At 35.8% G+C, this 23,620-nt stretch overlaps 4 protein-coding genes across 4 annotated transcripts in view; 2 read left to right on the top strand and 2 right to left on the bottom strand.

The window, feature by feature from the left end:
* The window catches only part of LOC131025745 (uncharacterized), a 774,387-nt gene that overhangs the window by 533,219 nt on the left and 217,548 nt on the right, over window positions 1–23,620 (top strand). The window lies entirely within an intron of this gene.
* LOC131026283 (protein argonaute 2-like) lies at window positions 21–3,668 on the bottom strand. Its single transcript, XM_057956095.1, has 2 exons — window positions 1,977–3,668; window positions 21–1,729 (listed from the first exon to the last, which is right to left on the bottom strand). Exons 1-2 carry the CDS (start codon window positions 3,518–3,520, stop codon window positions 319–321), a joined length of 2,955 nt encoding a protein of 984 aa, XP_057812078.1. The 5' UTR covers window positions 3,521–3,668; the 3' UTR covers window positions 21–318.
* On the bottom strand, window positions 12,587–13,099 carry LOC131025749 (zinc finger protein ZAT9-like). Its single transcript, XM_057955535.1, has one exon. It carries the CDS (start codon window positions 13,097–13,099, stop codon window positions 12,587–12,589), a length of 513 nt encoding a protein of 170 aa, XP_057811518.1.
* On the top strand, window positions 20,182–21,693 carry LOC131026313 ((S)-coclaurine N-methyltransferase-like). Its single transcript, XM_057956159.1, has 3 exons — window positions 20,182–20,422; window positions 20,851–20,959; window positions 21,172–21,693. The coding sequence occupies exons 1-3, from the start codon at window positions 20,212–20,214 to the stop codon at window positions 21,482–21,484; spliced, it is 633 nt and encodes a 210-aa protein (XP_057812142.1). The 5' UTR covers window positions 20,182–20,211; the 3' UTR covers window positions 21,485–21,693.

Genomic DNA, 23,620 nt, shown 5'->3' with positions numbered 1-23,620 from the left:
ATCATCGTGATAAAACAAAATTAAAAAACAACTTTCTTTATTCAACAACAAAATACCATAAAACAAACAGAGTAGAACACGAGTTTAACACACACCAAGTGACCAAACTAAAGCAAACAAGCACCACACAGAAACAGATGCAGAAAACCTCGAAAACTAGCAAACCAGAAAAGCAGCAAAAACAAATGGGGTATGCTTCCTGTGAGCATCCTGGAAGAGGCAAAGCACTCTATACAAGAAGCAAACCCCATTAGATTCACGCACAAACTCCTTCGAAAGGAGATTGGACGTCTTCATGGGTGTTCTTCCTTCCACACTCTACACGAAGAACATATTGTTCAACAGCTCAGGGTGCAGATCGTAGAAGCTTTGATCAAACGAGGCAGTGGAAGATGTTCCTCGAGGGTCTTTCTCCATGGCCACCTCTTGAAACATACGGCCCCTGTAAGCAACAAGATCAGCGTAGTACACAGGTGGAACAAGCGAGACAGGCTTCGTGCAACGCACAAAAGTGAAGCACATGTCGTATATGAGCTTCTGCAGGCGGTCGGATGTGAAGCCGTTCTCATCAAAAAGCACGTAGTAGTGAGTAGGCTTGCTCGTCCCAATCCCTCCGTAGTGGCTGCACAGATAGAAATCAAAATCATGCGGATGAACAATTTTGGTGTCCACCACAGTCCCGGGAGGCACATTCCCAGTTTGGCCACCATCGCTTTTGTTTTCAACAAAAAGACGAGTCTGATGGCGCTTCTGAGCAACAATTACCGTGATCAGTGGCTGGTAATCATCGCTGTAAATGGCCGCCTTCATATCGAACAACTCCTGTCCAAGCACCATCTCAAACTGCCCCTCACTAACTCCATCACGAAACAACACAATCCTCCTCGGCCTAACCTTGTTGATTCGAGCATAGGCTTTCACCAAATCCAAACACATTGTTCCAAAATTCTTGATAGTTTCACAACGATGCTTCTGAGGGCTAACCCTTGTAGCATACTGATTTGCAGCCGGCCAGTTCATCGTGCCAACAACTGCAGCTATAGACGGGCATTCCTTGTTCATGGGCGCAGGATGGTTCACATCGGCCCCTATAAACATCACATGATCAGAGGGATTGAAATTCGTAAGCTTTCCGGATACTTCAAAATTAGTGCCTCCTAACTTGGCATTAATCTTGAGACAAAGATTAGCAAGATATTGATCTTGTCCCTTGTTAGCAGCTGGCGACAAACAACACTGTGTCACCACACCAATCTGCGTCTCAGAAATCCACTTGATATACTTGTATCCCGGATCCCTTCTAGTCATCACACAGACAATCATCTGCAGCTGCTTCCCTTTATTCACTCTGCTTGCTTCATTCACGATATCCTTCAGAAGCCTCTCGATCCTGTCAACAGAGGAGAATTCATTCATCCGTGTGAGACGATACACATCAGGTTCGGCCATCTGAATGCCCAGATTCCTGCTGCGACCCCTCAAATTGTTAACAAATGCTTCCGCCTGCAGCCTGCTGTAACGGTCTCCTTCAGTGAAATCTAACAACGCCCAACAGTCCATAGATTTTGGGTTCACGAATGTTTTGCCAAGAAGGTTCCATTGGCATTTCTCCGCATCCACTCTTACTGGACGCGTACCTCCTACTTTCAACTCCGGAGCACCAATCACTCGACCTCCAACCTTGGTCATGTTCATATCAAGGCTTATTCCAAAGTTTCTAGCGATCTCCCTACAACAACCAAATACAACCACTTTATCACATAACAAACCAAGTAATCAATCCATAAAATCTCCTCTCACATGGATATATCTAATTAAACAACATTACAATTTCCAAACTTTACCAAAGAAAAAGCATAAAGCCTCAAGAGACTAGACATGGACAAATCATACAGGTTGAGCATATACAGTAAGCAAGCATCTTGGCAAGTAAGAATGCTAACAAATATAAGCAATGTAAGGAAGAAAAAGCATACCCAAATGATCCATCTTCGGCCCGCACCATATCACAAATCGTGTCCCTTCTCTGCCAAGGCTTAACGAGGGTTAGATTCTTCAAGTAAACAGCCGTATTCTTGTCCAAATTCTCTTTAGGAAACCTCTGCCCTTCAGCCAACACGCAAAATTCCATCGGTATAGCGTTCGGCTTGTTCGGTTTTCCAACATCCAAGCATGGAATGTCGAGGTACCTAATATCTTTCCCCCATTTGTCCCTAAAATAATCAACAATATTAACCATTCGAGGAGGCGCATTGCCCTCTGTATCAACGAATTCGAAGGAGACATTACGGGTAGTCTCCCTCGTTAACCCCACGATTGTATACTTCTGATTCGTGCGACGATGAGTCACCTTCACTTTCAAGCCTCGAAGAGCGTCGATGATCGGCTTCGTCATTCGCACAATCTCGTTCACCTCTCTAAATCCGACATGATCTTTCAGAAAGTCGATGACGGGCATCGGTTTCCTGAATGCGAGAACAGAATAGTCCAGACACAGCGACAGGCCCTGCTCCGTGGGCTTGAGGCTCGGCATAAAGCCCTTGTACGCTGCAAGGCCGCCGCGGAGGTCGGCCGAGTTTCGGGCTGAGAAGAAACTTCTGCTACCCATAGGGATTCTGGCCCTCATCGGATTCTCCTTCATCACCAAATCCAATCCTTGCAATGTGTCGCGAGGAACGTGAGTGAGGTTCCCTTTCAGATAGTCTTTTAGTTTGGACAGCTTCAATTCGTTGACGAGTTTGATGGTGAACATGTAGGACCCACTCCGAACATCTTCGCCCTCCGGTACGTCCACTCTGTACTGTCCTTCGCCCAACCGGATTGCGCTGAACACGTTCTTCTCGCCGTCGTAGACTGTTCTGAGCAGCTCGGCGCCGGGGAATGCCAGGTCTTTGATCAACCGCAAGTCGGATTTTCGGAGCACTTTTTTTGCCGGTGGATTGCCGTTGGCAGCCACGGGCTTTACGTCAACATCGTAGTGGTAGATGGTACCCGCTTCGTCGAAGGAGATCGGAAAGTGGTTGACCACGAGGTTGATCTTCCGAACGGCAAGGGTGCCGCCGTGGTCCGGCCGGCGTATGGCCTCAATCTGGCGCTGTTTACCGCTCTCAGAACTCGTGGGAGATCGCACACGTGCAGCAGCGCCCACCGGAACAGGTGCAGGTGCAGGGGAAGGAAGAGGGTTGGGTTGCCTCGAAGATTCTCCCCACGGCCTTCCGGTCCACGTGGACCCCCTTCCTCTTCCACTGGTTGCACCCACGGCCACGGGGACGGGCTGGGCAGGTGGTCTGTAGCCCCAGGCCGGCTGGGGCGGAGGCTGATTCGCTTGCGGCGGAGGCCGACTGACCCACTGCGACTGTGGGCGAGCGGGAGGCTGGTGGTAGGAACCCTCCGATCCTCTTCCGCCGCCTTGATTTCCGCGCCCACGGCCTCCTCCTTGTTGATCGTCGTAGTTACCGCGCCGACCGCCGCCGCCGCGGCCACGCCCACGCCCGGAGTTGTTGCCTCTGCCACCTTCCATTCTAGTTCTAGTCAATAAGGTTTTGAATCTGAGAGTAAAAGACTTAGAAATCAGAAATCTAGTACGATGATTAAGCGAGGGGCGTTGTGGGTGTATTAAAAGAGGTATGAGAAAAAGGCAACGTGACGAAAAAGGGCTTTTGCTTATGTATGAAATAAAGAATAGATGTTTTGTTGAATATGAAACTGCAAGGGTTCGGAATCGGGGTAGAATCGGAATCAGAAAGGTAAATCTGGGACATTCGAGAAAGATCGATTGGATGAGAAAATTAACAACAGATAAGCTCCAAGTCTAACTGAAACTGCTGCCCACTGCCCATCGTGGGGTCATGCCGGGGCGTGGTTTCTTCCAAGTTACGCCTCAATAATATTTTTCCATATTAACGATTAAAATTTCATCACTTTTTTTCTTTGGATAAAATCTTTTGGATCAAATTGATCCGCGAATCAATAACGGCAAAATAGTCATAATATTTAAAATAATAATGTATTTTATCTTAAATATTCTTAATAAAATTTTAGATTTAAAAATAATAAGTTTAATGAACATATATATTACATATGGGTAAATCTCCTAATTACTTACAAGTAAATCCCTCTGATTTCGTTTCATTATTGTAGGCCATAAATTCACTCTTTCAACTCCAACCGGTTCTTGAATTGTCTCAGTTATTGCTCCAAATAATCAGTGACGAGCATCTCTAATTTAAATTCTTTGAATCCATAACCATTTAATCGCCATTAAATTCAAAAAGCGAAATGCTCAATGCACATAATACGCACGTAATTGAATATTTTTGTCATTCTATAAATTTCCATAAATTATGAAATTAATACAATTTCAATTGAATTTCCAATTTACGTGATCATCCTTTGAATAATTAAGGAATGTACAATTCAAATTTCAATCTTATATCTTTCCTTAATAATAAATTATTTATTTCCTTAAATTAAATTATGAATTAATTTTCATTATACAGCTTTATTTATCAATGATTTACATCCCATAAATTAGCTCAAACTCAATTAGAAGAATCAAGTAATTAAAATTGCAGTCAAATTATTGTTTCATATTCTTATTTAATTAGTTAGTTATTTTTCTTCAATAACGTTACATGACTAATTAATGATTTAATATGTATTGATGAAAAAATTGATGAACTCATCAACTTAACATTCTAAATTCATATATATATATATAGATAGATTTAAATTACTATTTTACAAATTTATTATTATAATTATTATTTTGAAATATAAGAATAATTATGTTGAATGTTATGCTACGGATACCGCTATTGAGAAATGTAACAAAGGATTGGAGTGATGTTTGAGAGGTAATATGTTTGAATCCGTTAGTGATAAGTTCCAATTTAGAGCTCATTATTAGTGTCTTTCTTTTATTTTATTTTTCTTTTGTTGCTATTTTATTTTGTGTTTTATTTTTTGGTTGAAATTAGAATTAAAAAAATATATAAATATAAATAGATGACTATAATAAATCCCTGAGCAAACTCAAATCGGACTCGCTACACCGAGCCGGACCGACGGGTTTGGTCCGGACCAGACCGACTCAATAGACATATGCGGTGCCGTTCGGGTGTAAGTCTTAACCTATGTGGCATGCTTAGAATTGTTCCATTTCAATAATTTACCATATATAATCTTCATCATTTGTTAATTAATTAACTATTACATTCCATATAAAAATTCATTAATCTTAAGAAATAGAATTAATAATAAATGTATAATAATAATAATAATAATAATAATAATAATAATAATAATAATATTAACTTACATATAATCTAAATTAATAAATTTTATTATTTATTTTATCTCGATAAAAAATAATCTTAATAATAATAATAATAATAATAAATTGAGTTTGAATTGAGACATGCACGTGTATGTAAATTATAAACGGGTTCGGTCATTGATTTACATGTTTGAATAATAAGGCACAAATTCTATAACCTGATTACTTTAAAACAAAATCTTATTTTATGTCTATCAAAATAATTAAAATTTTGTTTTTATTTTTTATAAAATATATCCGTACATTTTATTTGTATAGGGAAGAAAAATATATTTTTCATATCTAAAAACTTTATTTGTTTCAGTTTCGTCAATAGTAGTAATAATAATAATAATAATAATAATAATAATAATAATAATAATAATAATAATAATAATAATAATAATAATAATAGATAAATTATGAAATTAGTAATGCATAAATGAAGAATTTAGATAAAGAACAATAGAGGATATGATGTTAAAATACATTAGAAATCTTTAATTATGTATTAAATTTATAATAATCTCAATCGAGTGAAGAATTCATATAAATCACCTCATTTCACATTGTTTTTTTTTATAAGGTTTCACTAAAATAAAACTTATACAAGAAGAAACTCTTGCTCTCCAAATTAAAAATCTATATTTAATTGGCGGAATGATGGAGACTAATACAATTTGAATTGATCTAAGCGAGATGATTCTCGGAGCCCAATTAAATAATGATACTCACAAGTTAAATTTGCTCTTTCAAACTCCAAACAAGATGATTCTTGGAACCCAATATAATATTTGAAGATAATAATGCATAAAAATTTGTCAAGATTTTTTCAAGTTTCATACAAAATGATGTTTACAAGTTAGTTATGATATTAGAATCTCACAAGTCAAATTTGATTTTTAAACCTCCAGATAGTGATGTTAAAAAATTGACGCATAAAAGTTCATTTTTTTGTATTTTAAGGTCTAGACGAGATGATGTTGTTCAACAATTAGATGTTGTCTTCCGGGCTTTAGATGATGATATGATCCTACAGGGTGGTTCAGACGAGATGACGTTCAGATGAAATAAAATCTTCAATATTGATATTTTTCCAAAATATTACTCCCTCCGTCCACGAAAGAACTTCCTATCTTTCCATTTTGGGACGTCCACAAAAGAACTTCCTACCTATTTTTGGACTATACCACACCACTTATAATCCTCTTACTTTTCACTTTTCACAACTCTCAATATTAATTATAACACCTTTTCACCACTCCCAATACACTCAACTACCTTTTATCCACTCAACAATATTTTTTCTTAAAACCCGTGTCACTCCCTCCTAGGAAGTTCTTTCATGGACGGAGGGAGTATTAAATAAAAATTTATATAAAAAAATATTTATTATTATAACAAAAGGTTAACATTTAATTGAGGAATATGATTTAATTGAGGAATATGATTTAGATTAATATAATTTCAACTATATTACATTAAATTAAATAAATTTAAAAATAATTTATATATAAATAATTATTTATACAAATATAATACTCATCCGTCCCCCAAAATTATGCATGAAAATTTATAGTAATGATAGTATAGTGGAGAAAGGGTCTCACAGTGAGGGTATTGTTAAATAGATTATGAGTAAATAGTGTAAGTTAAAAGGGTACAATTGTAAGAATTATATGTGGGTAGTGTCTAAAAATAGGATATGCATAATTTTTGGGGTCGTATCAAAAAGGAAATGTATGCATAATTTTAGAGGATGGATAAAGTATCATATAATTTAAATAATAATTTAAAATAATTTCCCGTCGAATTTCGACGGGTTACGCACTAGTTAGTATTTAGAACTATTTTTAAAATTATTGAATGCAAAGTTTAAATACCTAGGCAACACTCTAATCTAGTTAAAATCATGTACAAGAAAATTCTAGCCATATGGATAAAATTGTGAAAATAGTACCCACTTCGTCCCAACTAACTTGATTTGTATTTTTTTTTAATCGTCCCAACTAACTTGATACATTTTCTTATATGACAAATTTTTTTCCTTTTATTCACTTTTTCATTTTTTCACATACCACACTTAACACACAAAACACTAATTTCTTAAATTTTGTGTCCAAAATTTTTGTCTCAAGATAGTCGAGAAATTGAGTAATTTTGTAAACTATATTTTTTCATTTTATTTCCTTTTTGTTTATCTTCATATTTTTTTGTTTTATTTCTTTATAAAATTTTAAAATTTGATTAATTATAAAATATTTAATATGCATATCAAAAGAGTTTTAATTTGATATATTTTATATACATATTTAATTTAGATTGTAAAAGTTATATTTATTTAAAGATTAAAATTTTTAAAATTATCTATCCTCTCTCATCTTTTTTTGAATAAATTTTTTTATTATTTTAATTTTAATTTTTTTAACTTGTTATTTTTGCCTTTCCATAATATCTGTTTTTAATGTTGTGATTTTTTTTTTAATTTTTCATTTTTTCAATATTCAACTTAAATGTATGCAGTTAATTTTTTTATTACTATTATATTTATACATATGATAATTGAGTTGATATCAATTTTATATTAATATAAAAATATAAAAATATTTTCCATGCATTGCAGCGATGTTGCATGGCTGTTAAATGTACTTTTTCATAAAATACTCGGAGTAAAAATATTGTTTTATAACATGAATCTTTTTTTTTTTAGACGTTTATAAGATGAATCTTATATCAACACTATTTATTGACTTTTTTTTTTTTTTGAGGAAACACTATTTATTGATAGACGATATCAAAGTAAAGAACTAGAAAAATATTACTATTACGTTGGACAAATTTGCACTCGAAACTGTGATGTCACAGAAAAGACCAAGACTCTCTTTGTAATTGACTGGAAGTTGACTTAATAAAGACAAAATTTGTTGATGTCGTTAAATTTCTGGGATACTTCACTTTTTTTTTTTTTTTTTGATGGAAAGTAAACCTGGGAATTGGGATACTTCACTGGAAAGAAAGAAGTAGTCCCCAACGCGCTTTCGTCTCCTTTTCCCTCTTTAAGACCTTGTATATTTGTTAGTATATAATTCTATAATAACTAATAAGGAAATAAAAATGTGTATAAGTAGGCCCCAACGCGCTTTCTTCTCCTTTTCCCTCTTTTAGACCTTTGTTTATTTGGGAGAGAATTTCGTTCATGAAAAGTAGTAATCTAATTCTAGAATTTAAATTTTTTGTATTTAGTTAATTTTTTATTAAATAAGAAAAATTATAAGAATTTTGATAATTCGAAAGATATACTCTCTCCGTCCCGAAAAAAGGTGAGCATTTCTTTTGGGCACGAGATTTAATGAGCTAGTGTTTAGTGAAAAAGTGAAAGAAAAAGTGAATAAAAAAGTAAAATGAAAGGCATATAATAGATGAAAAAATAACTTTAATTTATTTTAGGGTTAATGTGCTGATAGGCCCTTGAAGTGTAAGCTCTTATAGCGTATTGCTCCCCTTACTCACTGTGTGTGCAACTTACCCCCTAAACTTCAAAAAATCACATATTTTGGCCCCTCTGACCTAACGCCCGTTAGTCAACGTAAGTAATTTTTTTATTATTATTTTAATTCGAATTGTGGGGCTTTGTTGATGTCCCCTCATTCTTTCTCCTCACATGTCACAACCCAAAACCATTTATTTGCTTTGCAATATTTATTTGAAAAATATTAAATTTTTAAGTTATAAAAAACCTTAGAATATATATATATTTATTTATTGAATTTATGATATGTCAAATTTAGTCTAATCGCGCCCCTAGTTAGATGAATAAATTTATAGTAGATTTTAATATATTCTCAAATATTTTCAATGTAAATATGGACCTAGATAAAAATTATTTATAGTTTAATTATATTGGACTTTGTTTAATTTTTAGTTTTTTGGGCTAAGATTATATATATATTGTTTCACCAATAACACAAGCCCATGTAGTGAATAATTGACAATTGAATTTTATTCTTCAAAAGATGATTTACGTGTTTTCAGCTTTCAGCCAGTCACGTAGCTCTTTTATTTGTTTAGCTTACAGCCACGTGTTAGTATTTTAATTGTGCTTGTGCAATACGTATTCTTGCGCAGCACGTAATTCAATCAATTTCGTGTTAGTATTTTAATTGTGCTTGTGCAATACGTATTCTTGCACAGCACGTAATTCAATCAATTTATAAGTATTCACCTATCAATTTATAAGTATTCACCTCATAGTTCTGTCATTTCATTTTGCCGTCTCATTCTTCTAAAAATTTTGACCCAAACGGCAAGCAAAACTTCTCAGTCTGCCCTCCATTCCTTGCCCAACTTTATTTTCATTTTATTGTTTCTGCAAATTTCCATAGTTTTATTTCAACACAATAAATTTTCATCTCCTGCTTTGTTTCCAATTACTTCAACACATAGCATTCATACGCCTCAAACCACAGAAGCATTTTTGTAACAAAACTTTCCTAAGGAATCAATTATCTGAAATTTTTCATAAGAAATCATATGAAACGAATATCACAGATCACACAGAAAAGGAAATAGAAATAGAAATAGAAACTGAAAGAAATTGTGGCTTTGAGAAAAGGAAATAGAAATAGAAATAGAAACTGAAAGAAATTGTGGCTTTGAGAAAGAAGGGGGTTGCGTCGGCTGTTCGATGGCGGCCTCGGTCGGGACAGAGGAAGGAGGTGGCTAGACGGCGATGACAGCTGCTGCTGTTGTCGGCGAGAAGGAGGAAGGGACGGGGTGGTGGTGCTGGCAGGCGACGAAGGGTCGCCGGAGAACAGGGGCGGAGCTAGACTTTCGATTCAGGGGGGGTCCAAAAAAAATTTTAAAAGAAAATTAATAATTAAATTAAAAAATAAAAAATAAAATAAATTAAATTAAATTAAAAATAAATGAATCAATAACACAATTATAATATTATTTAAATTACAAAAACACATTTTAACAGATTTTCAAGCTCATATTCATTTTACGATGTATTTTGCAATAAAATTACTAAATATTGAATAGTATATAGAGTGCAAATACAGGATACAATCTCTTTCTAATTTGGAAATTTTTTTAATTGAAATGGTACGAAACGATCGATGTCAAAAATGCCGTCGTCTTTACTAATCCACGTAAGCTCCAATTCGACGCTCTAGCGATCGGAAAAAAATTGGGGGACGAAATTGCAAAATTTGAAAAAATAATGATTTAATTCGCCAAACTTAAAAGACGTTAAAATTACAAATTCAAAATAGTCCGTGATTTTATTTTCCAAAATCCCATGAAACTTTGTAAGGCAAAGTAACTTTCAATATAAAATTCAAAAAATAAATCTCTAGAATCCAATCCAAACATGATATGTATAAATTAATTACTATATGTTTACTTATTCTAAACATCTTAACTCGAAAGCTTACATATCAATTACATTATAAATAGCTCAACAAGATAATGATGTTGATAAAATTATATATTTTTTATTTTTAATATAAAATTACGAAAATATCCTAGTATTTTTTAAAATCCCAGGGGGGCCCAGTGACCCCCCTGCCCCACCCCTAGCTCCGCCCCTACCGGAGAAGGCACGGCCGCGGCTGGTGCGGCGAGGACAGGGGCAGGGTAGGAGGAAGAGAGATGAGGGAGGAGGGCGAGAAGTGAGAGATAAGGGAAGAGGGAGAGAGAGGTTGAAGGAAAGAGAGAAGAGAGAGGAGGCAGGGCCGCCGGCTCCGGCGACGGCGCTGCAGTCCGGTGGCGGCGGCAGGAGGAGGGCCGAGGGGGAGAGTAGGAGGGGGGGAGAATGAGGGGTTGCTGCTGTGCGTAAGTTATGTGTGTGTTGGGGTGTGAGTGATTGAGTGAGTGTTATATTAAGGGTTGATAGTGGGCTTTGAGCTTGGGCTTGGGTTAGTTTAATTTTAAATGGGCTCAGGTTTATTAAATGATTGGGCTCTAATTTGATTAATTATTGAATTAATTTATATTATCAAAAGGCTTGCATTTGCATATTATTTTACAAAGAATGTCATATTTGAACTTGGATTGTTAGTTTAAATTTAGTTTTAATTAAATATTGAGCCCAAATCTTTTTATAAGAAAAGATCTTTCATAATCTATTAGACCAATGATTTTTAAATGGCTATATGATAATAAATTCTTAAGATTTAAATTATTATTATTATTTTTTTAAGTTCAATTAGGCCCTTATGTTTATTATTTGAATTTATCTGACTAGGTGCGGCGCGACTAGGACATGGATTTTAATTTGAATTATCAGAATTTGCTTTCAACTTCAAGTTACAGGTGTGTGATTTATTTAAATGCATGTTGTGGTTAATTGCTGTCCATTTTAATATTATGTGTTTACCATATGTGAGTTAAATTAAATATCGCTAGGGGCCAGCATAATTGGTCCAGGATGGTAAAGATCCTTGGTATGCCACAATGCGATATACATGTTAAAGTTATGATTGCAATCATAGTCGCCAGGGACCAGCATAATTGGTCCAGGATGGTAAAGATCCTTGGTATGCCACAGTGCGACTTTCAGTTACGAATGTTACAATGGATCATATGTGTTTTCATTTTATTAACGTGGACAATGATTGCATGTTCCCACACTGAGTGTATTTTATATTCTCATCCCATATTTAACATTTTCAGGTTTTAAAGGTCGGAGGCACGTGGAAGGTCGAATGGCGAATCAAATGTTTTGAATTTAACTATACTTAAAGATGTTATGTTGAGTAAAGTGTTTTAAATAAAATATTTATTTATTTATTTTCACATTATTTATTTATTTATAGTCATGATTTTTCGCGTGCATTTTCATTTAAATTTAAATTGGATTTGGGTGTCACATCACACACACATGCTGCATCTCTCTTTCTCTCACTCACACAACAATTCTCTCACTCTCACCAAACCGTCAGCGGCGGCGCCTCCCTTCTGGCGGCGAGCGCCACCACTTCTCCTTCGACCTCCGGCGAACAACGGCCCTTCCTCTCGTCTTGACTTTGCAGTGGACAACAGCAGCAGCAAAATTCGGCCACTGCCGCCTCATCCCTCATCTCCCTCTCGACTCGCTTCTCAGACCCGATACCCCAGCAACCCCCCTCCTTGGCAACGGCAGCCGTCGTGGCGTCTGTCGCTTCCCTCGATCTCCCCCTTGGCGACGGGGAAGCGCCGCCGCCTCCCTCGGTCTCTCTTTCGCCTCTCACAGCACAGATCCCCCCTCCCCCACCCCCCATTTCTTCACATTTTACTGTTGTTATGTTGCTTGGCGGTGGTGGAGATTTTTGTGGTGGTTGAGGTGAGGGAAAACGATAATAGTGGAAAACAGTGGTGGTGGTGGTGGTGATCTCTTGTGGCCGCCCAGAGCTTGGCCGATAGGATAACTTTGAAGCAAATCGGGCACTCGTGCTCTTTGCTTTTCTTCATCATTATCATCAGATTCTCACCCAGCTGGCTTTGTGAATCCTCTGTTTCTTGGGGAGCGCAACAGCCTTTGAACTTATTGTGGCTCGCCCTGTGCCCTCCCAGAGCTTGGTATAACTGGAACGCCTTCTTGCACATTGAGCATCTGAATTTCCTGTTGTTTCTCTCTGCCTCTCTATCCTTCCTAAAACTCTTCTTGTTCAAGTTCTTGGGCGAGTTCACTTCCACCTCATCATCGCATCCAACCTCAACCTCTGTGTTTTGTGATTCGAGCTTCCTCGTCTTGGCCTCGACTCTCGGTTTCTTGAGCTTCTGCATCATCATCATCATCCTCGTTATTATAATCTTCTTCATCATCATTATCATCAGTTGTTGTTGCTATGGTTAGAAAGGAGGAAGAGTTTGTGCTGATGGATGCGTTGATGTACCTTGTGATGATCCTTCGAATCTCTTCCACTTGGGCGGGGGAGTCTCCTCGTTGTCCGATTGGCTGTCCATGATGATCGGCTTGCCGAAATCTTGATTTTGCAGAGTGGCATTTCATGTGGCCAAACAATTTGAATTTTAAAATAAAAAATAAAAAAATTACTAACTAACGTTGACTGGCGGAGTTAGGTCAGAGGGGCTTAAATGTGCGATTTTTTGAAGTTTAGGGGGGTAAGTTGCACACACAGTGAGTAAGGGGAGCAATACGCTATAAGGGCTTACACTTCAGGGGCATATCTGCACCTTAACCCTTTATTTTAAAAAGAAAAATGATTCAATTTCGTTGGAACGGCCTGAAAAGAAATACGACTCAACTTCGTTTGATGAAGATAGTATAATACTCCCTCCGTCCCATTGATCTTGTCTCGTATTCCTTTTTTGTTTGTCCCACCATCTTGTCCCATTTCTATAAATAACCCTCCTACTTTATCACTTTATCACTTTCTCTCTCCTACTTTATCACATTCTCTCTCCTTCTCTCTCCTACTTTATCTACACACTTAATACTACTAATACTCTCTTTAATAACCGTGCCGAAACCAAATGGGACAAGCCCAATGGGACGGAGGGAGTAGTAAGGATCATAATTTATAAAGCATGACATGTGCATGGCTTGTAGTAGGTTAGTGAGGATTCCTCTACAGATAATTTACATGGGAAGTTTTCCCATTAATATTTATAATTGTTTTTAAGACTATTGACATACAAATAATTCGTATACATGGTTGTTAAATGTATAATATGAAATCTTATATCAATACTATTTATTGATAGATGATATCAAAGTAAATAGTAACTAAAATATTAGTATTACATTGGACAATTTGCACTATAAATTGTGGAAGCCACAGGAAAGGCCAAGAGTTTTGAATTAACTAGAGTTGACTTCATAAAATACAATATTTGTTGATGTCGTTCAATTTTCTGGGATACTTCTCTTGAGAGGAATTGAATCCTATTTTATAATTCTAATTTATATAATTACTAAAATCTCATATAGTATCCTTCGAAAAAAAAAATCTCATATAGTACATTTATAAATTCCAACCTTTCGATAACAGATAACATGAACTAAACTTTAACAATAATTAAAGTGAAGCTATATTTGATATGCATTAAATATTTTAAAATATCAGAGACTATGATCCGATTCTGATACCAGTTGTTGATATTCAATGAGGAGTTCAATTGCCAACATCGTATGTGAATAATATTTTAAAATATTTTACATATTCAATAGCATAACTATCACAAAACATATATTGCATTCAAGATAAAGCAAGAAATCAAGCCATAACATGTTCCTAGAGATTGATTATATACTTTGATTGTAGTATCCTTTTATTTGAATATAACTTTAACAATTGTCAATTCAACCTAATAGTTGGGAAACGAACATTAAAATCTCATCGGGGAAGATGAGCAATTTCCGATTCTGCTTTGGTAGGGGCAAAAATTTCCGCTCCGCAGGTGTAGGGATTTATGTGCTTCATCTCCCCTATTTATAGGGTGATGGGCTAAGCATATGGATTCCTAAGAGAATTAGGAGTAGATCTTCTAAATTCCTAATGGAATTCAAATTATCATAAGTTGAGTCCAATTCAAAATGATTATATCAATATTTAAAGAATTAATGTTGTACTATTTGATGAAACAAATTAAATATCAAGAACGCTAAGATTACGTGGTTCGATCATAAAAATTTACGTGGTTCAATGATGAAGATCTACATTCACGGGAGGTGTCGAGTTTTCACTGTACTTTTTGAGGGATTACATTTACAAAGAAACAATATACTCGCATGACCATTTTGAAAAAGAAAATACAATATTTGGCCACTAATTGAAAAAAATATAAAATTTGGTCATTTTTTACATTTTAGGACTGTTTTGCCCTAATTAGGACGGACTGGATTTGGTTTGCGCGCGGGTTAGGACACATGACACTATTAGTGCCATTAGAGCCATATACCCAGTGCTGCACGAATGGTACTTATGGCCATATTAGTGTCATTAGGGCCATACGAATGGTACTTATGGTCATATAGTGCCATTAATGCCATATACTTGTGTGCTGATATTATTTAGATGGGTACAATTATATGACCATTTTGAACACTTTCCTGTAGGGTTTATATTCTCCATTTAGTGTGTTGGCACATGGTACTTATAGCCATATCTAGTGTCATCAGTGCCATATATCTTGTATTCTTATGTAGTGTTGCACGAATGGTACTTATGGCCATATTAGTGCCTTATACTTAGATTTTTTTTTTTTTTTCGGTTGGCACATATGGCACTATTAGTGCCATATGAGCCTAATCCGCGCAAAAAACCCGAATTCAACTCTAATCTGATCCGTCCTAATTAAGGGCAAAACAGTCTTTACATGTAATAAATGACCAGATTTTGTGTTTTTTCAATTAGTGGCCAAATATGTGTTCCTTCTTCAAAATGACTATTTCAAAAGTGCTCTCTTTACAAAATTAAGCGAGTGTCTAAAAATATAGTCTAAAAGAGAGTGATCTAAAATACTTATAAGAGCCATATAATTAAAGTAATTGGGCCTAAGCCTTGTTATATGAATATTCATTAAACCTGACCCAAAGATATGTGCATAATATTGTCCTCATCAGCTACTCCCCCTCGTCTGGTGGATATATTGAACATGTGAACGTATGTCTAGCAGATTAGAAATAGTCCTCGAACTTGCAAAAATGCAACCTTATAACCCAAGCACCATATTAGGAATTAATGTGCACCACTAATTCACATAAGCAATCAGTCAGCAAAGATAAAAAAATCAACAAAGATAAGAAATTTTTCGACCTTGTAAGTATTGAAAGGCTAATTCAAAGCTCCAATCTCCTTGATTTTAGCATCGTGGTCGCAGACTTGATTTCCCTTTGAAAATATCATAATCCCTTTGAGAGTATCATAGTCCATTTGAAAATAATATTATAATCCCTTTGAGAGTGTCATAGTCCCTTTGAGAGTATCATAGGCCCTTTGAAAGTATCATAGTCTCTTTGAGAATATTACAGGCCCTTTGAAGTATCATAGTCTATTTGAGAATATTACATGTCCTTTGAGAATATTACAAGCCTTTGAAAGTATCATAGTCCCTTTGAAAATATTACAGGCCCTTTGAAAGTATCATAGTTCCGAGCAGTCAGCCCTGTTGCTTAGAAATTTTTTGAACAAGTTCATATGAGGGTATATACCCTACTCTCCCCTGGTGACACGTGCATGACTTAAATAAATATGTTGTGTGCGAATGTTTGTGGTGTTGATATTACGATAAATGTGTCACTATTTCAGCAAATATGCAAGTAAGTAGTGGTGCGCAAGGCAGTAGTGTAAATAAGAAACATTGCCAAAAAGTCTCTTTTACTTGATCCGGAACTTCATTAAACCCTTCCCTCTTTAATGATATGTGAACTATTGCCACGAATATATCATAAAGTTGAAAAATCAAATAAATATATCATAATGACAAGTGATCATGTGAGGTTGACATAATATAATCACCCTATAAGAAAAATCAATTTATATTTCAAATCTCAGCAACATATGTAGAAGTTTGCAGCTTCCAAGACAACATTATCATTTCATAATGTAAACATCACACAAATCATAATTTTACCCAAATTATGATATGTATCATTTCCCAATCACTCACATGCTTTGACAAGATCATGTAGTGATAACTTTAGTCCTTTCGCACCTGAATCATCACTTATTAGTGGGTTAACATTTTCATGTTACAACGTTTATCATATTTGTTTGAATCTTTTCCTAAATCTTCTACCTTGTGCTACAAAAATTCTTAAGCATAAATATATTAGTAAAAGTATGAGAGTCCCCTAGAAATAGGATTGTAACTCATCCTTGAATATATAATTTGTTAGTTGTAAACCAAATCTATAAAGAACAAGAAACCCTTAGATGTAGATGTATCAAATAAGATATCTTGCATATTAAGAAAGTGAGCGAAGAAAATACAAAGAGAATCTAAGTCAAATGAATTGCCCAGAAGTTCATTATAGCCATGCTCACAAATATATCTGGACTTTCCATCAAAATCATGTCATTTATTAACAGAGCCAGTCTTGAAAATTTTAATGGCCACATCTTAACTACGAAATAAACCTTTGTAGATGTCTCCATTTGACCCTAAAGCAATCTTGAATTCAAACTCCAACAAATTGGCATCAATTTCCCAGACATCATTCCCATCAATAGGAATTTCCGCATAGGATGATGCTCTATTAATCCACTCGCTTCAGTCCAATAGTAGGAAATTCTAGCTTTCGTTTAACTGACTGTTTCTCAATGTATGGAATTAGTTTCACTAGTGTGGCTCTGTGACAATCAATGCCCCTTTCCCAACCATCCACAACAAAGACATCAAGTGAATATCCATCAATTCTGCAAAAAGCATGAACCTCTTGGATGTTCAAGCCAATCTCAGATACATGGCATGTTAACCGAAAATTTAAGTAGATGGAGTTGTTTTATTATCAATAAATCATTTGGAACTGCATATAACAGGAAAAACTGATTTTGATAGACATACTAACTTGAAAATGGTCAGACTTAAGCACAATAACTTATGAAAGGATATTAAAAATATTTAGATTATAACACACGTAGTGTGTTCTCATGGATGAGATAAGCCAACGTATTCTCCAATATAAGGAAAAAGTAGCAGTTGGGGTTTAGAGCAAACATTTATTAAAGTAGGCTGACAAACGGACAAAAGATACTACCAACTGACTAATGCCAATATTAAGACACCCCTCATTATCTGTAGTCATATAGATGAAAAGTGATTTAGTTGCTCTTGTCTTATTGTTTAAACCTTATTCCCCAAAGTTCATTTACAGGATACATGCTTACACACGAGAGTAAATACAACAAATATATTTTATATAAAATGCATCAAGAAAATCTTCCTAAGAATCATGCTCAGTGGACCACTAGATTATAGCAACTCAAAAATTAAATGCAAAACCCCAAACACAAGTAAGATAATTTACTTGGTTGAAACCCTTTAATTAGTTATCATATCTTACCATCTTCTGCTCAAGAATTTATCGCCCACCAGATCAGCACAGCCGATGGATTTCACACTAACCATACGAAGTAAGTTTTGATTTGCCTCTATATCTTATTTCTTTACATTTCAACCAATCTCTCTTCACGCTATTTTCAAGAGCCCTTTGAAGCTTTTCGAGGAATGGATGGAGTCCTGTCCACCTTGTGCCCGAATCTCATTTTACTCCCCATTGTCCTGCCACCGCCCCCAAATAATAGTATAAGTTTCCCTAAAGTTGTGCAACAAATATTGTATGTCATAAGTATTGGCTGAATATTTAAATCTTTCATCTTTGATAGAACCACCATAGCATCATGAATCATAGCACTTTTCGAGTAACAAATACAAACATATCCCACCCCCACATGGTTTCATTCCAAGCCCCTAAAGATTTGTTTTTTTTTTTTTTTAAGCAACTCACAAAACAAGGGTCCTTGCCCCTGAACAAGAATAACAGGAAAACTTATCTTTATGCACGGGGTTGTATACTTCTCCTGGAATTCTTCCCATCTTTATCCGATGGTTAGAAGAGAGCGACGTTGAAGCTGGAGACCAAGGCGGTGGTCGTTGGAGAAGATTGTAGTTCAACGATTTTAGAGATTTGAGAAATTTCCAGATCTTTGATTTTCACAGACTGATTTTTGGCGATTTCATAGTGAGAGAGAGAGAGAAGATGCTGACGGCCGCGACGGTGATTCGGGGATTACAGAGGACGGGCCAACGATCTGCGAGATACCGTTGTTCGCCCGAATTTAGGGATTTTGTGGAGATTTTTTGTGAGGATTCCCTTCGATTTGGAGATGATGGCCGGTGGTGGGGAGGTAGAATGCCGAATTAGTTGGAATTTTGAGATGGAGTGGGATCAGAGTAGCTGAATATTGATTCCCCGGCCGATCAAACAACGAAACTAGAGAATCCAGATTTTGTAGAAAATTGCCCAAACTTCGTTTTGATAAACGAATCTTGGGAAGAACAACCGTGACTTTGAGGTGGTCGGACAACCATGAATTTGAGAAATCAGGAGAGGACCAACAAGTTCACCCATAGATATGAGGAATTAATGATCATCGAATTCTTCTGAAATAGGTCCAAAAGGGAGAGATGATCGAGAACTGGGTATTTTTCCCTAAAATTGTTTTAATCCGATGAATGTTTTCATAAAAATCGCCCACTAGAACGATGAATCGTCGTCGAAGAAGAGGATAACATCCATGCCTTAGCCCGATTTCTCACGAACGGCGCCAGTTGATGAAACCAATAGCAACGGATTAAAGGAAAACAATAAAGAACTCTAAGATTTATGTGGTTTGATCAAGATTTAGGGGGTGTATTCGTTGTGGAGTTTAATAGATTTCTATGGATTTTAAAAGTCTTGGTGTATTCGTTTCAGACTTTTAAAAGTCTGCAGAAATCTGGGTGTATTCGTTCAAGACTTTTAAAAATGCATATAAATTTGGGTGTATTCGTTCCAGACTTTTTAAAATCCATACAAATCTAGGTGTATTCGCTATTCCATTGACTTAAAATCCGGAATGACTTTCATGGATTTCATCCAAAAAATACACACGACGAAATCCGGCCAAGAACCACGATAATTGAAATCCATAAAGTTTAAATCCATACAAATCTAGGTGTATTCGCTATTCCATTGACTTAAAATCCGGAATGACTTTCATGGATTTCATCCAAAAAATACACACGACGAAATCCGGCCAAGAACCACGATAATTGAAATCCATAAAGTTTTAAGCGAGCGTTGAGTTCCAGCGCCCTCGGCCAAGAAGCCAGCGAGCGCTGGAACTCAGCAATCGTTGAGAGTACTTCACTCCTTCCTTCCTCACTTGAATTTTCTGGCAATGGCGGCGGCGAACGGCGGCGTTGTCGATTCGATCGTGCATACGCCCTACGCCGCTACTGTCCGTGTGATGCTCGCTTCACTTGAGCGGAATTTGCTGCCGGATGCCGTCGTGCGCCGCCTCACGCGGCTGCTGCTCGCGAGCCGCCTCCGCTCCGGTTACCGACCGTCAGCTGAAATTCAGCTCTCCGATCTCATACAATTCGCGCATTGTACGGTTCTGAAATTCTCTCGCTCTGTTGTTTTTTAATTTCGAATGGAATTATTTGTTTTTTTCTGGAGAGTTTGCTTTCTGGTTGTGCTGAATAGTTGTTGCAATTTTTTTTTATATTTTTTTTGTTAATTTTTATTTAAGTGATTGTCTTTCCTTTTGGATTGGAGATGTTAATTTATACATAATGTAGAACTATAGTATCATTGAATATCATGAAGTCACATTCTCTAATTGGTTGAAGCGACGATCTCGAGTTAGCGGTTGTGGATTTGGAAAAAATATCTCCAATTCTTCATTGCTATTTTTGTGGTGTTTTGAGAAAAAGAATGAAGAAAGATGGAGCAATTCTAGAAATTTTGAGTGCTAGGTCGAATTTCTTGCGAGAAACAAATGGATTTGCTTGCTGCTAACAACTTCACCTTGCAGCTTTGAGAGAGATGCCGATAGCAATCAAGACAAAAGAGCCCAAGTATCAACATTATGAAGTTCCAACCTCTTTCTTCAAGCTCGTTCTTGGGAAGCATCTAAAATACAGGTAAATTTTCCCAAAAAAACTCAGAATTTATTGTTTTCTTTTTTTTCTTTTTCAGGAATTTGGAGATGGGAATGGCGATCGAATCCCAATCTCTCACCCTTACATAGGCGAGGAGTACTGTTAGGCCATAGGACTCGTGCTATTTATAATCTGATAATTTTTCGACTAAGATTTTAAACGTTGATCGTGCTTTTCCATATGGCATTTTGCAGTTGCTGCTTCTTCCCAGACAAGTCGAGCACCTTAGAGGATGCTGAGAAGGCGATGCTGGAGCTATACTGCGAGAGGTCGCAGATGAAAGACAATTATTCTGTTCTTGACGTCGGCTGTGGCTGGGGATCGCTTTCTCTGTATTTAGCACAAAAGTACCCTAATTCCCAGATTACTGGGATTTGCAATTCAACAACACAAAAGTCACACATTGAGGAGCAGTGTCGGTACATACTCTTTTTTCTTTGTATAAAGCTTTGGTATCAAAAGTCAAGAATGTTGCTATATATAGCACTTATTCCCAGCGGTCCCTAAGTTTCCAGCGCTCGCTGGGTCTTTTCTAGCGGGCGCTGGTTTCATAGAATTCAATTCCAAAATTATCCCGTAAAGTCTTCAAAAATCAGTGAAAATCGGGGTGAAATCCAACCACGAATTCTTTGAAAGTCGTCTGGAATCTATGTGAATTCCATGGAATTTAAATTCTATGGACTTTTTAAAGTCTGTGGAAATCCACAACGAATACACCCCCCTTAAGTGGTTCGATCATGAACTTCTACATCCATGGGAAGTATCTTTCACTATAATTTTTGAGGGATTACATTTAGAAAATTGAGAGAGTGTCTAAAATAGAGAGTTTAAGAAGAGAGTGATATAAAATACTTACAAGAACCCGATTTATAAACTATAAAGTAAACTTGGACCCTCAAAATCATTAATTCAAGTAATTGGGCCTCAGCCTTTTTTATTAATATTCATTAAACCTGATCCAAAGATATGTGCATAATATTATCATCATCACTATCTATCATTATTCATTCATACTATAATATGGCTTATTTTTATTTAATAATTTCTCATGTTTAAAAAATACATATCCATTAATTAATTAAAGCTTGAATCTTAAGTGCAGTACCACTATACGAGTTAGTTACGTAGGAAAGGAAGTAATGTGGTAAATGACTAGAAAGAGCATAACTAAACAAATATTTATATACAATAGCTCATCATAAAAGATCTTTCTCAAATTAATATCTCAATAAACTTATGCATTACTTCTTTTATTATAAAATACTCCCTCCGTTTCATCTTCATAGTGTACTTTACTTTTTCACACATATTAAGAAAATATAATGAATAGTGCTTGGAAAATATAAATATATTAATTATTCAATTTTACCGTTATTTATTCTATGTATGACAATATTTGAATAAGGTTATTTGAGTTAAAAAAAATTTAATGCTAATTTAATTTAGAAAGTGCACTATCTATTGTGACATCTAAAAAATGAATAAGGGACTATGAAGGTGGGACGAAGGGAGTATATACTTTCTTCGTCTCTTGTAGGGAATCTTGGTTCCAGATCAATGATATTGTGAAGTTAATTCTGGGTGAATAAGTATAATTATAAAGGTAAAAATATACTCCCTCCGTCTATAAAAGAGTATGTGGTAGAGTAGAGGGCACGAATTTTAATAAAATGGTTGGAAGATGTAATTTTAGTATTGAAAGCGTCCCACAAAGGGTAGTACTTAGTGGTTGGGCCCACCAAATTGTAAAAGTAAAGGGTGTGTATTTTGTAATTATTGAATATGAATGAGGTTTAAAATATAAGAAGAAATTTCTAAAAAAGGAAAACACACACTCTTTGTGGACGGTCGAAAATACTAGTAAACACACGCTCTTTGTGGACGAGGGGCCGGGTAAAAATTATGTGAAATAGTATTTAAAAATAGAAAATATATATCGTTCATGAAAGAACTTCCTAGGAAAGAGTGGTACGAATTTTAAGAAAAATGTTATTGAGTATATTGAGAGTGGAGAAAAAGTTGAGTGTACCGAGAATAGTGAAAATGTGTCATAATTAGGTAGGAAGTTTTTTGTAGACGTCCCCAAAGGAAAAAGTAGGAAGTTCTTTCATTGACGGAAGTATTATACATAAAAACGTATTAAAAAAATTGAATAAATAATTCTAAAGGATGAAGAAAAATATACTCCCTCCGTCCCCAAAATAAGTTCCTCTTTGGGGACGGCACGAGTTTTAAGGAAAAGTGGTAAAGTGTATTGATAGTGAAGAAAAATATGTTATAATTAGTATTGGGAGTGGTAAAAAGATGAAAAAGTGTTATAATTAGTATTGAGAGTGGTGAAAAAGTGAAAAGTAAGAATAACTAAAGTATTATTAGTGGTGGGGTAGTTGTCCAAAAATGGAAAGAAAGAAAGAGGAACTTATTTGGGGGACGTCCCAAAAAGAAAAAGAGGAACTTATTTCAGGGACGGATGGAGTATTAAGAAAATAGAGTGTAATTATAGAGTGAATAAGAAACGGGCAACGAAAAACAATGAAAGTGGGTAGAAAATGACTAAAAGAGCATTAGTTAATTGGATGTGGGACTGTAAACGAACCAAGTTTAGTCGAATACTAGCAATTTTGAGCTCGGCTCGTTTAAATT

This window comes from Salvia miltiorrhiza, chromosome 5, assembly GCF_028751815.1.
Source record: "Salvia miltiorrhiza cultivar Shanhuang (shh) chromosome 5, IMPLAD_Smil_shh, whole genome shotgun sequence".
Classification (NCBI taxonomy): Eukaryota; Viridiplantae; Streptophyta; class Magnoliopsida; order Lamiales; family Lamiaceae; genus Salvia; species Salvia miltiorrhiza.
The sequence above is the reverse complement of the archived record's forward strand: the minus strand, read 5'-3'. Positions and strand labels throughout refer to the sequence as shown.

What these genes read in the sequence shown, in the direction of transcription:
- LOC131026283 (XM_057956095.1), bottom strand. Translation starts at nt 3,520, where the DNA reads ATGGAAGGTGGCAGAGGCAACAACTCCGGGCGTGGGCGTGGCCGCGGC. An exon ending in GCCGAAGATGGATCATTTGG is followed by an intron (nt 1,730 to 1,976) that starts GTATGCTTTTTC and finishes TGGTTGTTGTAG; the next exon opens with GGAGATCGCTAGAAACTTTG.
- LOC131025749 (XM_057955535.1), bottom strand. Translation starts at nt 13,099, where the DNA reads ATGATGATGATGATGCAGAAGCTCAAGAAACCGAGAGTCGAGGCCAAG.
- LOC131026313 (XM_057956159.1), top strand. Translation starts at nt 20,212, where the DNA reads ATGGCGGCGGCGAACGGCGGCGTTGTCGATTCGATCGTGCATACGCCC. An exon ending in TCTCATACAATTCGCGCATT is followed by an intron (nt 20,423 to 20,850) that starts GTACGGTTCTGA and finishes TTCACCTTGCAG; the next exon opens with CTTTGAGAGAGATGCCGATA. An exon ending in GGGAAGCATCTAAAATACAG is followed by an intron (nt 20,960 to 21,171) that starts GTAAATTTTCCC and finishes GGCATTTTGCAG; the next exon opens with TTGCTGCTTCTTCCCAGACA.